This window comes from Otolemur garnettii, unplaced genomic scaffold (assembly GCF_000181295.1).
Source record: "Otolemur garnettii isolate 467f Iridium unplaced genomic scaffold, OtoGar3 scaffold00174, whole genome shotgun sequence".
Taxonomy (NCBI): Eukaryota; Metazoa; Chordata; class Mammalia; order Primates; family Galagidae; genus Otolemur; species Otolemur garnettii.
The window spans coordinates 2,309,100-2,323,340 of record NW_003852569.1 but is presented as its reverse complement, the minus strand read 5'-3'; the positions used below and the strand labels follow the sequence as shown (position 1 = coordinate 2,323,340).

At 40.8% G+C, this 14,241-nt stretch overlaps 1 protein-coding gene across 1 annotated transcript in view; it reads right to left on the bottom strand.

Moving 5' to 3' along the window:
* Positions 1-14,241, bottom strand: part of CTSS (cathepsin S) — a 31,240-nt gene that overhangs the window by 1,846 nt on the left and 15,153 nt on the right. Inside the window, exons 5-7 of the mRNA XM_012811795.2 lie at positions 12,610-12,837; positions 8,632-8,797; positions 6,169-6,271 (exon numbers count right to left, since the gene is read on the bottom strand). Coding sequence (XP_012667249.1) covers positions 6,169-6,271; positions 8,632-8,797; positions 12,610-12,837 — 497 coding nt within the window. The remainder of the gene's footprint in view (positions 1-6,168; positions 6,272-8,631; positions 8,798-12,609; positions 12,838-14,241) is intronic.

The following is a 14,241-nucleotide window of genomic DNA, read 5'->3' as shown; positions in this document are numbered from 1 at the left end:
TGAGCCCAGGAGTTGGAGGTTGCTGTGAGCTGTGATGCCAAGGTACTCTACCCAGGGGGACAGCTTGAGGCTCTGTCTCAAAAAAAAAAAAAAAAAGAAAAGCTGTATTTTTCAATGCCAAATCCCCAGTTCCTAGCTTGTCACAAGTTAGGTACTCAATATATGTTTGTTGAATTAAAGTATGAATGAAGATGCAAAAATGAACAAGAGACTGCCCTACTTTTTTTTTTAAATAGCATCAGTTATGTTAGGAGAGACTGCCCTATCTTTAAGAATCTTACATTCTATTGAATAGAAATTGATCTGTAGACATAGCTGTAACACTATGTTAAATACTGTCATAGAATTTGTAAAGCATCGCTAGGGCTTAAAAGTGAGAGAAACAATTCTGAGTAAGTGAATGAGGTGGGAAGGAAATAGCATTTGGGGTAGGTTTTGAGGAATAAATAGTATTTTTAATGACTTTCTCACTTTAAAAGTAATAGCTTCCTTTTTAAAGACAATTTTGAAATATATAAATATAGACAAAGACAACCATTATTAACAATTGGTGTCATTTCTTCTGGTCCTTTATTATAATGTACATCAGAGAAGTTGGACATACTATTTTTAACTTAATACTTAAATTATATATAAAGTTTGTATTTACAAATATCTTTTTCCTTTTAAATATATATCCTAAGTATTATGTTAGCTTATCAATAATAGTCTGAATCATCCTAATGCATGGATTGGTTTATTTAATTGTGTCTCTATTGTTAGGCATTTTTGGCTGCTTACTAGTTTTTACTATTAAAGAACAATGCAATAGTTACATAAACTGAGTATGAAGGTTTCCCTGTATTTAGGATTATTTTCTTTATACAGATTCCAAGAAATGAATAATGGACCAAGAACAAACATTTGTTCATATTGTTAAATTGCTCTGAAGAAGGATTATAATAATGTATTACTTTTCTATCAGACTGTAAGACAGTGCCCATTTAACCAAGACAGGGATGATTTCTGTACATGGCAATAGGTTTCAAGGACATTTCAGAAAGATAAAATGGCATATACAAGGAAATCAAAATGGATAAATATCTGAGAATATAGTAGAAGATGTGTCTAGAAAGCTATGTTGAAGGCTAGACAATAGGGAAACTGGAATGCTTGGTCAGAAATTCAGACTTTATTTTGATGACAATGTGGAACTATCTAGAATTTTTGAGCATGTTTTGACAAGATCTGTATTTTAAAAGATGCCTCTATAGCTGAGTAGACTAGAACCTGAATTACAGTAGGGCCCTTGAGAATGGAAAAGAGAAACTATACATATAAAATATGATTCAGGGGCTAAATGGACGGGGCTGTGGGAGTTAAGAGAAGGGGAGTCCAAGATGATTCCAGGGCTTAAATAATATGAAGATAGGGCCAGATGTGCTGACTCATGCCTATAATCCCAGCACTCTGGGAGGCCAAAGCAGGAGGATTGTTTGAGGCCAAGAGTTCAAGACCAGCCTAGGCAACAGAGAATTACCCAGATATAGTATTGCATGCTTGTAGTCCCAGCTACTCAGGTGGCTGAGACAGGAAGATCACTTGACCCCAGAAGTGTGAGGTTGTAGTAAGCTATGATCACACCACTATACTTTAGCTGGGCTACAAAGTGAGACTATCTCTGACAAAACAAAACAAAACAGGGAGGTGCCTGTGGCTCAGTGGGTAGGGCGCCGGCCCCATATACTGAGGGTGGCGGGTTCAAACCCAGCCCTGACCAGCTAAAATAGCAGTGACAACTACAACAAAAATAGCTGGGTGTTGTGGTGGGCGCCTGTAGTCCCAGCTACTCGGGAGGCTGAGGCAAGAGAATCACCTAAGCCCAAGAGTTAGGGGTTGCTGTGAGCTGTGATACCACCGCACTCTACCAAGGGTGACAGAGTAAGACTCTGTCACAAAAATAAATAAATAAAAAATAAAAAAAAATGTGAAGATGGTAATGTATTGCCCCAAATATGGTTTTCCCTTGATCTTATTCTAAAATCCTTTTCAGGGATGTAGGATGAAGGGAGAGTTGGGAGAGTTTTTTTTTGTTTGTTTGTTTTTTTGTAAAGACAGAGTCTCACTTTATCGCCCTCGGTAGAATGCCATGGCATGACAGCTCTCAGCGCCCTTTCCCTTTCCTGGGCTTAGGTGATTCTCTTGCCTCAGCCTCCCAAGTAGCTGGGACTACAGGTGCCCGCCACAACACCCAGCTATTTTTTTGTTGCAGTTTGGCCAGGGCCGGGTTTGAACCCGCCACCCTTGGTATATGGGGCTAGCACCCTACCCACTGGTGCTGCCCAGGAATTTATTTTTCAAACAGAATTGCCAAGGTGGAAGTTGGATGGGAAAGTCTGTCACCTAGCAGAGAAGTCATTTTTAGAGATTGTGAACTGGAAATCATCAACATAACAGCAGTAGTTGAAACTCAAAGAAAGAAGAATCTGCTTTGGTATAGCAAATTCATGTAAGGAGCAGGTGGCAAAAAATAATCTAAGATACGAGGCTAATGCTGATGTAGGGAAATGAAATCAGGTTAGCACCATGTCACTGATGTCATAGAAGTTAAGTGTAGTACAGAGTTTATAAAGCAGAGAAGTATTTTGCGTTTCCATGCCACTGCATATGCTTTTTGGGTCACCAAGCAACTTTCCAAGCCCTAACATACTTTTCCCCTCCAACACATGAGAAATTCCACTTACCTGAAAACTTAATGCAAGTTATGTCTCCCCCATGGAGCTTTGGGCAGTGAAGCTTCTCTTCTGCTATAGGCCCGAAGCCACTGAGATGTGCATTATTATAACATAACATGTTGTTGTACTGTTAAAAGATACATCTAAGTCTATGTTTAATTGTGAGCATCTTTAGGACAGGATATTTTCTAATTGTTTTTTATATCACCAGGGCCTAGATTATGCCAATCGTATTGTAGATGCATAGGAAATGCTTGTTGAATGAATGAGTACAGAAAAGAAATTTTGAATTTCAACACTAAAATATACAGATGATCTTCAAGAAGAGCAACTTCACTAGAGAAGAGAATTTAGAACACCTAGGGAGCCTCTTAGAAAGTCAGTAAAGCATGAGGGAAAGTATTACTTCATTTAAAAAACATGTCACTGGTCTGTACCCAAGATGATCAGTGCTGTGAATAGGTTAACAGTGAACCAAGATATTGATTCCTCAGCTACTTCCAATGTGCTATACAAATATCATCATCTTCTGTGTGTGCCACAGCACGAAAAGGTAAGAAAACACCTTTTCATTTGTTTAAGATTTATAGACTATGAACTTCTAATAAAGATTTGAAAGGTATGATGGGTTGAATTGTGTTCTTCCCAAATTCATGTTGGAATCCAAACCCCCAGTGCCTCAGAATGTGACCTTACTTGGAAATAGGGTTATTGTAAATGTAATTAGCTGGATTAAGGTGAGGGCATTAGTGTGGGTCCTAATCTGATATGACTCATGTCTTATAAAAAGGGAAAATTATCCACAGAAACAGACACACACACAGAGGGAATGCCACATGAAAAATGGATGCAGAGATCAGGGTGACACATCCACAGGCCAAGGAAAATCAGATTATCAGCAAAACTTCTAGAGGATAGACATCATTTTTCTTTACTTTCTTTTTTCAGTTTTGGCCAGGGCTGGGCTAGAACCTGCCACCCCTGGTATATGGGGCCGTTGCCCTACTCCTTGAACCACAGGCACTGCCATTTTTCTTTAATTTTTTAAAAAATACTTAGTTGGCAAATACTATATATATTCAAGAAGTACAATGTGACATAATTATCGCCATCAAATCAATTATACATTCATCACAACTCATGCTGATCCCTAGAACTTTTTCATCTTATAAGAGAAAGTGTGTACCCTTTGGTCACCATTTCCCCATGTCCTCCATCCTCTAGATCCTGGCAACCACAGATCTACTCTGTTTTTATGAGATTAACTTCTTTAGATTCCACACGTGAGATCATGTAGTATTTTTCTTTCTGTGACTGTAAACATTTTCTTCCTCACAGCCCTCAGAAGGAACTAACCCTCCCTGCACCCTGATCTCAGACTTCCAGCCTCTGGAACCAGGAGGGATAAATTTCTGTTGTTTAAGCCACTCAGTTTGTGGTGCAGGAAGCTAACATAAAGAGAGACTTCAAGTGTGCTTAAAACTCAGTTCTTCATATTTCCTCCCCCTTTTCCCTCTAGGAGTTATATTCCTTTAATCTGTAAATTATATAGATGTCAGTTCAATACATATATTGAATGGCAAGGGGCCATTAGGTGCCACATGGGTGCTGCTGAAGATACTCATAGGCACATATAGATGATTAGAGTGACACACAGGTAAGTGTACAATTTAAATGTAATACATGAAAGGCTGTGATCCTGCATACACAGGACCTTTTACAGTATAGAAAAAAGACATTTTGCTCAGCCCAAGGATTCAGGAAAGACTTTGTAGGACAGATAATGGCTGAGCCACTCTTGAAGGAAAAGGAGGGGAAAAACCAAATGAGAGAGAACAAAGGTGTAAGGATGTTCTAGGCAAAAGGAACTCATAACCAAGATCTGAAGATACTAAAGATAAAGTAGTATGTATGGAACTATAACTGTTTATACCTCATATAACCTAGTTAACACTCTAAGTGGCACATATGAAACAACAAATGCCAGGATTTGAGTCTGGCAAGGCAGGTAAGGATGGCAGCAGGGAAGACTCCTCCTCTCTATCAGGGAGCTTTAATTTTACACTGATACTAAGTAGAAGAGTGATCAGCCCAGAGTCATTCATATTTTAGACACATCAGTTTGGGCATGGTGCGGTGGCTCACGCCTATAATTGTAGCACTCTGGGAGGCTGAAGTGGGTGGATTGCCTGAGCTCAGGAGTTTGAGACCAGCCTGAGCAAGAGAAGACCCCATCTCTAAAAATAGCCAGGCATTGTGGCAAGCACCCATAGTCCCACTATTTGGGAGGCTGAGGCAAGAGAATTGCTTAAGCCCAAGAGTTTGAGGTTACTGTGAGCTGTGACACAAAGGCACTCTACTGAGGGTGACAAAGTGAGACTCTGTCTCAAAAAAGAAAAAAAGAGACACATCAGTTTGGCAACAGTATGAAAGATGGATTAGAGAGTAAAGGGAAGAAAAAGGAGTTAGGGAGACACATTAAAAAGCAATAGCAATATTCCTGGCAAGAGGTAAACTAGAGCAGTAATAGAAAATGAAGAAGGGACAAAATAAACAACATATATGAGGTGAAATTAGTTTGTTGCTTCATTGGACCTTGAGGGGTCAAGGATGAGTCTGTAGTGTCTCATTGGGTGACTGCTGTGTGGTGTTGCCACTTACTGATATGGGGATTCTGAAGGAGAGGCAGTGTGGCAGAGAGGATTCTGAATTCCTTGGACAAACTGAGTTTGGAGAGATTTAATATATGTAAGTAGATATGTCCAGGTGAATCTCAAGTTCTAGGCAGATGTCATAGCTAGAGCTAGAGATTCAAAAGCCATCAGCATATAGGCTACAGGTAAAGTTATAGCAGTAGGATGATGTCACCCCAGAAAAAGCAGAATAAGAAAAGTAATTGGCAGAGGACGGAGTCCTTGGGGAAATAGCAACATTTAGGGGCAGCAGAGTATGTGTTCATAAGAGAGACCGAGAAGGAATGATCAGAGAATCATGAAAACAAAGTTAAGAAGGCAGAATAGAAAGTAAAGAAAACGACAATTTAGGTCATTTTGTAAGAAGGTATTAGCTTATTGTCAATATCATAACTGTCATGATCAAAATCACATGAGACTCTTTGTTGAGGGTCCCTCAGATTCCTGATTTTAATTAAATATATGTTAAAGTGCAAATATATTATCTATTCTTTTTTTTGAGACAGAGTTTCACTATGTCGCCCTTGGTAGAGTGCTGTGGCCTTACAGATCACAGCAACCTCAAACTGTTGGGCTCAAGCAGTTCTCTTGCCTCAGCCTCCCAAGTAGCTGGAACTGCAGGCGCCTGCTCCAATGCCCAGCAATTTTTTGTTGCAGTCGTCATTGTTGCTTAGCTGGCCTGCACCAGGCTCAAATCTGCCACCCTTAGTGTATGTGGCTGACGCTGTAACCACTATACTATAGGCGCTGAGCCAGATTACCTGTTTTTCACAAGCCAGTAGTCATTCCCATTAAGGTTTCCATAGCCAACCACTAGTACTCCATGATTTACGACCTGAGTACAGGCAGGCTCGTAGTAGACACCTGAGTAAGGGAAAAGGTGAATGTTATATGATGATCAAAGACATCCCAAATATTACTTTTTATTAGACTGTTTTAGATACATACCAAGGTTAATTAAATATTAGGAATATGTACTCTCATGCTTAAACTATTTGGGGTTCATTTTTCTTTGCCACCAAAGCTATTTGTCAGTTTTCTTGCCAAATTTGTCATCAATCCAATCATACTTCCCTCAGAAATCTTCTTTGATAAGCCACCACTTTTTCTAATTCATTTTTAACTTCTATACAGTTATTGTATTTCTTTGTGTATACAGAAATACCACGTTTTATTGCACTTTGCTTTATTGCACTTCACAGACACTGCATTTTTTACGTGAAGATGTGTGCCAACCTTGCATCCTTCAAGTTAATTGGCAGCATTTTCCCAACAGCATGTGCTCACTTCATGTTTCTATGTCACATTTTGGTAGTTCTTATAATATTCAAACTTTTTCAGGATTATTATACTTCATACCTGTTTGGTGATCTGTGAGCAGTGATCTTTGAGGTTGCTGGTGTAATTTGGGGGAAGGAGACACCATGAATAGCACCCATATAAAATGGCGAACTTCATCAATAAATGTATGTATTTTGACTGCTCCACCGTCCCCCACTGCGCACTCCCCCATCCCTCTCCCTCTCCTCAGGGCTCCCTGTTCCCTAAGACACACTACTGAAATTAGGCCAATGATCAGGTTGGGCACAGAGGCTGACAACTGTAATCCTAGCACTCTGGAAGGCCAAGATGGGTGGACTGCTTGAGCTCAGGAGTTCAAGACCAGCCGGAACAAGAGTGAGACTCCCATCTTTACTAAAAATAGAAAAACTAGCCAGGTATTATGGTGAGTGCCTGTAGTCCCAGGTACTTGGGAGACTAAGGCAGGAGGATCACTTTGAGATTGCTGTGAGCTATGACGCCACGGCACTCTACTCAGAGTGACAGACCTGGTTGGGGCACCAGGTGTCACTGTGTCTCCAGGGATAGAGTACAGTGGCATGATCATATTTGCAGTGAACTGTGATGATACCACTGCACTCTAGCCAAGGTGATAAAGCCAGACTGTCTCAAAAAATACCCTCAAAAAACAAAAACCAAAAAAAAAGCTCATGCTTCAAACTCCTGCCTCGGCCTCCCTAGAATTCAGGTAGGGTGCACTGTGCCCAGCCTCTCTAAATCAAAAGCTAGAAGAGTAAGCTTTTTAAGGAAGGCATGTTAACAACTGAAATAGGCTGAAGGGTAGGCCTTTTGTGCCAGTTAGCCAAGTTGTGAATGCAAAGGAAAAGTTCTTGGAGGAAATTAAAAGTGCTACCCTGGTGAACACAGGAATGATAAGAAAGTAAAAACAGCCTATTGCTGATGTGGAACACACTTTAGTGGACTGGATAGATTAAACCAGCCACAACATGCCCTGAAACAAAGCCCAATCCAGAGACCCAACTCTCTTCCATTTTTTGAAGGCCGAGAGAGGTGAGGAAGCTGCAGAAAAATATTTGAAACTAGCAGAGGTTGGTTAATGAAGTGAAAGGAAGAAGAGCCATCACCACAAGCCATCACTCTTTCTTATAAAAGCTCAAGGTGAAGCAGCAAGTGTTGGTGTAGACACTGCACCAAGTTTTCTAGAAGTAGATAAGACCATTGATGAAGGTGGCAACACAAAACAACAGATTTTTTATGTGGAAAAACATGCTTATATTAGAAGAAGATGCCACCCAGGACTTTCATAACTGGGCAGAAAAAGTGAATTCCTGGTTTCAAAGCTTCAAAGGATAGGCTAACTCTTCTGTTAGTGGTTAATGCAGCTGGTAATTTATAGTTCAAGCCAATGCTCAATTACCATTTGGAAAAATCCTAGTGCTCTTCAGAATTATGCTAAATTTACTGTGCTTATGCTCTATAAATGAAAAAAAAAAAATAAAGCCTGGCTGCAGCACATCTGTTTACAGCATGATTTGCTGAATATTTTAAGGCCACTGTTGGGAACTACTGCTCTGAAAAAAAATTCTTTTCAAAATATTACTACTCATTCATTGTCAATGCACCTGGTCACGCAGCTCTGATGGAGATGTACAAGGAGACTGATGTTTTCATGCCTGCTGACAATATCCATTCTGTAGCCCACAGATCAAGAAGTTAAGTTCAACTTCTAAGGCTTATTTCTTATTATTTAAGAAATACATATATTACTTTATTGATTAGAACTAGATATAAAATTCTTGTATGAAATGTGGGACTATCTTTAACTCATGTAAACTTTCAGAGGTGGAGTGATGGGGCAGGACATTCTTTCTTATAGAGCAAGAGCCACATATAACAAGAGCATAATGTATCTGAATTTTTACCACTTCTGTAGAGGAAGAAGGAGGAGTGGCTTGCATCTATAGCAACAGACACAGGGCCTTTACTGGCCACAGCTTCTTTCAGGGCCTCTTCACTGCCAAAGGGAAGTTCAGTATACTTTGAACATGTAGCAGCACGATTTTTTGAGTCATATTGGCACTTTTCATCCTGCAAAAACAAAGAACTATAAATCTGATAAAAATGTAGACTTCCTTTCCTTTTTTTTTTTTTTATTTTTTTTGAGACAGAGCCTCAAGCTGTCCCCCTGGGTAGAGTGCCGTGGCATCACAGCTCACAGCAACCTCCAACTCCTGGGCTCAAGCGAGTCTCCACCTCCACTTCCCAAGTAACTGGGACCACAGGCGCCCACCACAACACCTGGCTAATTTTTGGTTGCAGCCGTCATTGTTGTTTGGCAGGCCTGGGCTGGATTCAAACCCGCCACCTTAGGTGTATGTGGCTGGCGCCTTAGCCACTTGAGCCACAGGTGCGGAGCCCTAAGTCTAGATTTTAAATACGTTTTATTTCCTCACTTTAGCCTTTGCAAGCGCCTAAAGCTCCTTCTCTTTTTAGAGAAAGAAAAATAGAATCTTCCAAATCCTAACCATCCCTGTTCTCACTAATAACAGAAGAAATACAGAACTATTCTATTGTTTTAAATTGTGAACCTCTTCATTCATGCAAAACTTGCCAGGACAATGTCCCCTTAGACCCTAAGGTGGACTGCAGGGGCGCAGCACAGAGATCACAACTCCAGATGAGAGCTTTACAGTCTTTTTGGTCATATGAGGCCTACAAGATGATCTACCGTTAACATGATGGTTTATAGGCAGCGCCTGTAGCTCAGTGGGCAGGGCGCCAGCCACATACACGCAGGCTGGCAGGTTTAAACCTGGCTCAGGCCAGCTAAACAATGACAACTGCAACAACAACAACAAAAAAAATAGCTGGGCATTGTGGTGAGCACCTATAGTTTCAGCTACTTGGGAGGCTGAGGCAAGATAATCTCTTAAGCCCAAGAGTTTGAGGTTGCAGTGAGCACTCTACTGAGGGCGACATAGTGAGACTCTGTCTCAAAAAACAAAAAAAGGAGAACCAAGAGATGAACCCAGCTACTTACCATCATTTGATCTTTAATAAGCCAATCAAAAACATTCAGTGGGGAAAAAACTCCCTATTTAACAAATGTGCTGGGTGAACTGGCTGGCAACCTATAGAAGACTGAAACTAGACCCATACCTTTCACCATTAACAAAGATAGACTCTCACTGGATAAAAGATTTAAACTTAAGACATGAAACTATAAAAATACTAGAAGAAAGTGCAGGGAAAACACTTGAAGAAATCGGTCTGGGAGAATGTTTTATGAGGAGGACCCCCCAGGTAATTGAAGCAACACCAAAAATACATTACTGGGATCTGATCAAACTAAAAGGCTTCTGCACAGCCAAGAAAACAGTATGTAAAGCAAGCAGACAGCCCTTAGAATGGGAGAAGATACTTGCAGGTTATGTCTCTGACACGGGTTTAATAACCAGAATCCACAGAGAACTCAAACGTATTAGCAAGAAAAGAACAAGTGATCCCATCTCAGTGTGGGCAAGGGACTTGAATAGAAACTTCTCTGAAGGAGACAGGCACACAGCCTACAGACACATGAAAAAAAGCTCATCATCTTTAATCATCAGAGAAATGCAAATCAAAACCCTTTGAGATATCATCTAACTCCAGTAAAATTAGCCCACATCACAAAATCTCATAACCATAGATGTTGGTATGGATGTGGAGAAAAGGGACCACTTCTACACTGCTGGTGGGAATGCAAACAAATACATTCCTTTTGGAAAGAATTTGGAGATCCCTTAGGGATCTAAAAATAGACCTGCCATTCGATCCTGCAATTCCTCTACCAGGTATATATCCAGAAGACCAAAAATCACTTTATAACAAAGATATTTGGGTGGTGCCTATGGCTCAGTGGGTAGGGCACTGGCCCCATATACTGAGGGTGGTGGGTTAGAACCCCGTCTGGGCCAAACTGCAACAAAAAATAGCCCAGTGTTGCAGCCGGTGCCTGTAGTCCCAGCTACTCAGGAGGCTGAGGCAAGAGAATCACCTAAGCCTGGGAGTTGGAGGTTGCTGTGAGCTGTGGCACCATGGCACTCTACCGAGGCAACAAGGTGAAACTCTGTCTCCAAAAAAAAAGATATTTGCACCAGTATGTTTACTGTAGCCCAATTCATAATTGCTAAGTTGTGGAAGAAGGCCAAGTGCCCATCAACCTACAAATGGATTAATAAATTGTGGTATATGTACACCATGGAATATTATGCAGCCTTAAAAAAAGATGGAGACTTTACCTCTTTTATGTTTACATGGATGGAGCTAGAACATATTCTTCTTAGCAAAGTATCTCAAGAATGGAAGAAAAAGTATCTAATGTACTCAGCCCTACTATGAAACCATACTTCTATATGAAAGCTATAACCCAACTACAGCCCAAGATGAATGAGAAAGAAGAGGGGTGGAGGGGGGTAGGATGGGTAGATGGAGGGTAATTGGTGGGACCACACCTATGGTGCATTTTACAAGGGTACATGTTAAATCTACTAAGTGTAGAATATAAATCTTAACACAATACTTAAGAAAATGAGGTGAAGGCTATGTTAACCAGTTTGATGAAAGTATTTCAAATTATATGTAAAACCAGCACATTGTACCCCATAATTGCATTAATGTACACAGCTATGATTTAATAATAATAATAATAAATTAAACAAAAAAAGCCTCGGCACATGTGGCTCAGCAGCTAGGGCACCATTCACATAATACCGGAGCTGGTGGGTTCAAATTCAGTCCCGGCCTGCCAAACAACAATGACAACTATAACCAAAAAATAGCTGGGCATTGGGCAGGCACCTGTAGTTCCAGCTAATTGGGAAGCTGAGGCAAGAGAATGGCTTAAGCCCAAGATTTAGAGGTTGCTGTGAGCTGTGACACATGGCACTCTACCAAGGGTGACATAGTAAGACTCTATCTCAAAAAAACAAAAATAAAAACAAACAAACAAAAAGCCATGATGGTTTACAAAGCCCATATAAAATAGAAAACATTCATATTGTAAGCAGGAAAAGGGAGGTTACAAATTCACGCTTGTTGTATGTACCACTATGTTTTTTCAGTTGCTTACAAGGAAAAGAACTCAAAGGAAATAACCAAAATAATAGTGGTTAAGGTAGGGGGGTTTTGAACAATATTTTTCTATTTTCTAAGTTTTCTATAGTATGGACATAATACTTAGATCATTTAACAAAATGTGTGATGAACTTGTGAGAAGGAAGAAAGTAGGTGTAAGAATGATGGTTCATCTGAGAATAAGCCATGGGAGGCTGCAGGAGAAAAAAATTTATAAACCTACAGAAATAATTTTAAGGACAGTTTGCTTAAAGCCCTTTTTTTAAGCATGAATACTACTGGTTTGTTTAAAAACATTGTGCTGGCCAGGTGTGGTATCACCCTAGGAGGCCGAGGTGGGTAGATCCCTTGAGCTTAGGAGTTCGAGACCAGCCTGAGCAAGGGTAAGACCCCATCTCTACTATAAATAGAACAACTAGCCAGGTATTATGGTGGGTGCCTGTAGTCCCAGCTGCTTGGGAAGCTCAGGCAAGAGGATTGCTTGAGCCCAAGACTTTGAGATGGCTGTGAACTATGACACCACAGCACTCTACCCAGTGACTGAGTGAGACTCTGTCTTGAAATAAATACATACATACATAAACAAAATTGAAATAAAAATAAGAACGTTGTGCTACTGATACATTAGGAGGGGCACTGCATAAGAAAGAGACCTCTTGAGAATTTCAGATTGGGATTCTCTCACACACACAACACTGCTTTAAGTAATTGCGTTGGTCCAGTGTGCCCAGTCAATGGATAGCATGAAGTCATAAGGCAGCACAAAATGTTTGCTTGTGACACACCATGGCTTTGTAGGGATAAGAAGCTTCTGAATCGATGCCGTTGTTATCAATGATGTACTGGAAGGCCTCTGTCATGAAGCCACCATGGCAGCCTTCATTCCTATACTTTTCAGTTGAGCAATCCACCAGGTTCTGTGCACTGAGAGACACCAGCTTTCCTGTTGTCAGCTTTAGCTGCGCTTCCAAGGCCCCCACAGCACTGAAAGCCCAGCAAGAACCGCAAGAACCCTAAAACAGACACAAGTTCAGAGAGACAGTCACAGAAATTCAGTGGAGATGACTTCCATGGCACAGACTGGACCACTCCCAACTGCGTCCACCCTGTCAGCAGTTCTCAGGAAGAGCTCCCCACTGCAACTTCCTTCGCTCTTAGACAATGGGAATGAAGACTAAATGCTTGCCTGTTCTCTGGGCAAAGTCCAACCTTGATGGAGATTTGCAAATGGCTAAGCTTGGAGCATAATGACCATCTTCAAATATATTAACAAATAGTACTCAGTAAGCATGTCCCAAATCCCACCTACTTTCACCTGTAAGTAAGGGAGATAGATGCCTACAGTAAAGTGATTTTTTTTTTCCTGAGGCAGAGTCTCACTCTGTTGCCCCAAGCTAGAGTGCCATGTGTCAGCCTAGCTCACAACAACCTCTAACTCCTGGGTTTAAAAGATCCTCCTGCCTCAGCTTGCCAAATAGCTGGGACTACAGGCGCCCACCGCAATACTCAGCTAATTTTGTCTGTTTTTAGTAGAGATGGAATCTTGCTATTTGCTCAGGCTGGTTTCAAACTCCTGAGCTCAAGTGATCTTCCTGCCTTGGCCTACAGTAAAATACTAAGGCCTATAGTAAAATGATTTTGAGAGAAGCTAGGATGATTTCTTTGACCTAAAATGCACTTCCTCCTGCTAAATGATGCCTGAAACATTTGCTTTCATCCTAGGTTAGCATTTTTCAAACCTTGTGATCCTCAGAATTTTTTTCTTTGGTAGGGGTCGAATTTGAACCCACCACCTCCGGTATATGGGGTCAGCACCCTACTCCTTTGAGCCACAGGTGTTGCCCTATCCTCAGAATTTTTTGATCGAAAGATATTTTATAAGAAGGTACAAGAAATAGCAAAATACACAGCTACTTTTAATTTTAAAAAGCACAAAGGGCTGGGCGTGGTAGCTCACACCTATAATCTTAGCATGCTACGAGGCACAGGCAGAATGGCCTGAGCTCAGGAGTTGGAGACCAGCCTGAGCAAAGCAAGACCTACTAAAAATAGGACAAGTATCCAGGTGCCATGCCAGGTGCCTGAGGTCACAGCTACTCAGGAGGCAGAGGCAAGAGGACTGCTTGAGCCCAGGAGTTTGAGGTTGCTGTGAGCGAGGTTGAGGCCATGAAAAGTTAGCCCAGGAAAAAATTAAATTAAAAAGTCCAGAGGATCCAGAGCCCCATCATACATGTTTTTTTCTCTCTCTCTATCACTTTATTGAGTCTTCCCAAGCTTTTATTTTAGAGAAGCTTGGGTTGGACATCCAAAGTTAGTTGAAAGAAAAATGATGCCGGTGGAAAAGAATAAGAGATTATCAGTACCATTCACTTTTTTTTAACTCTTTCATTAGATTTTTCTTCCTGAGCATACCATTT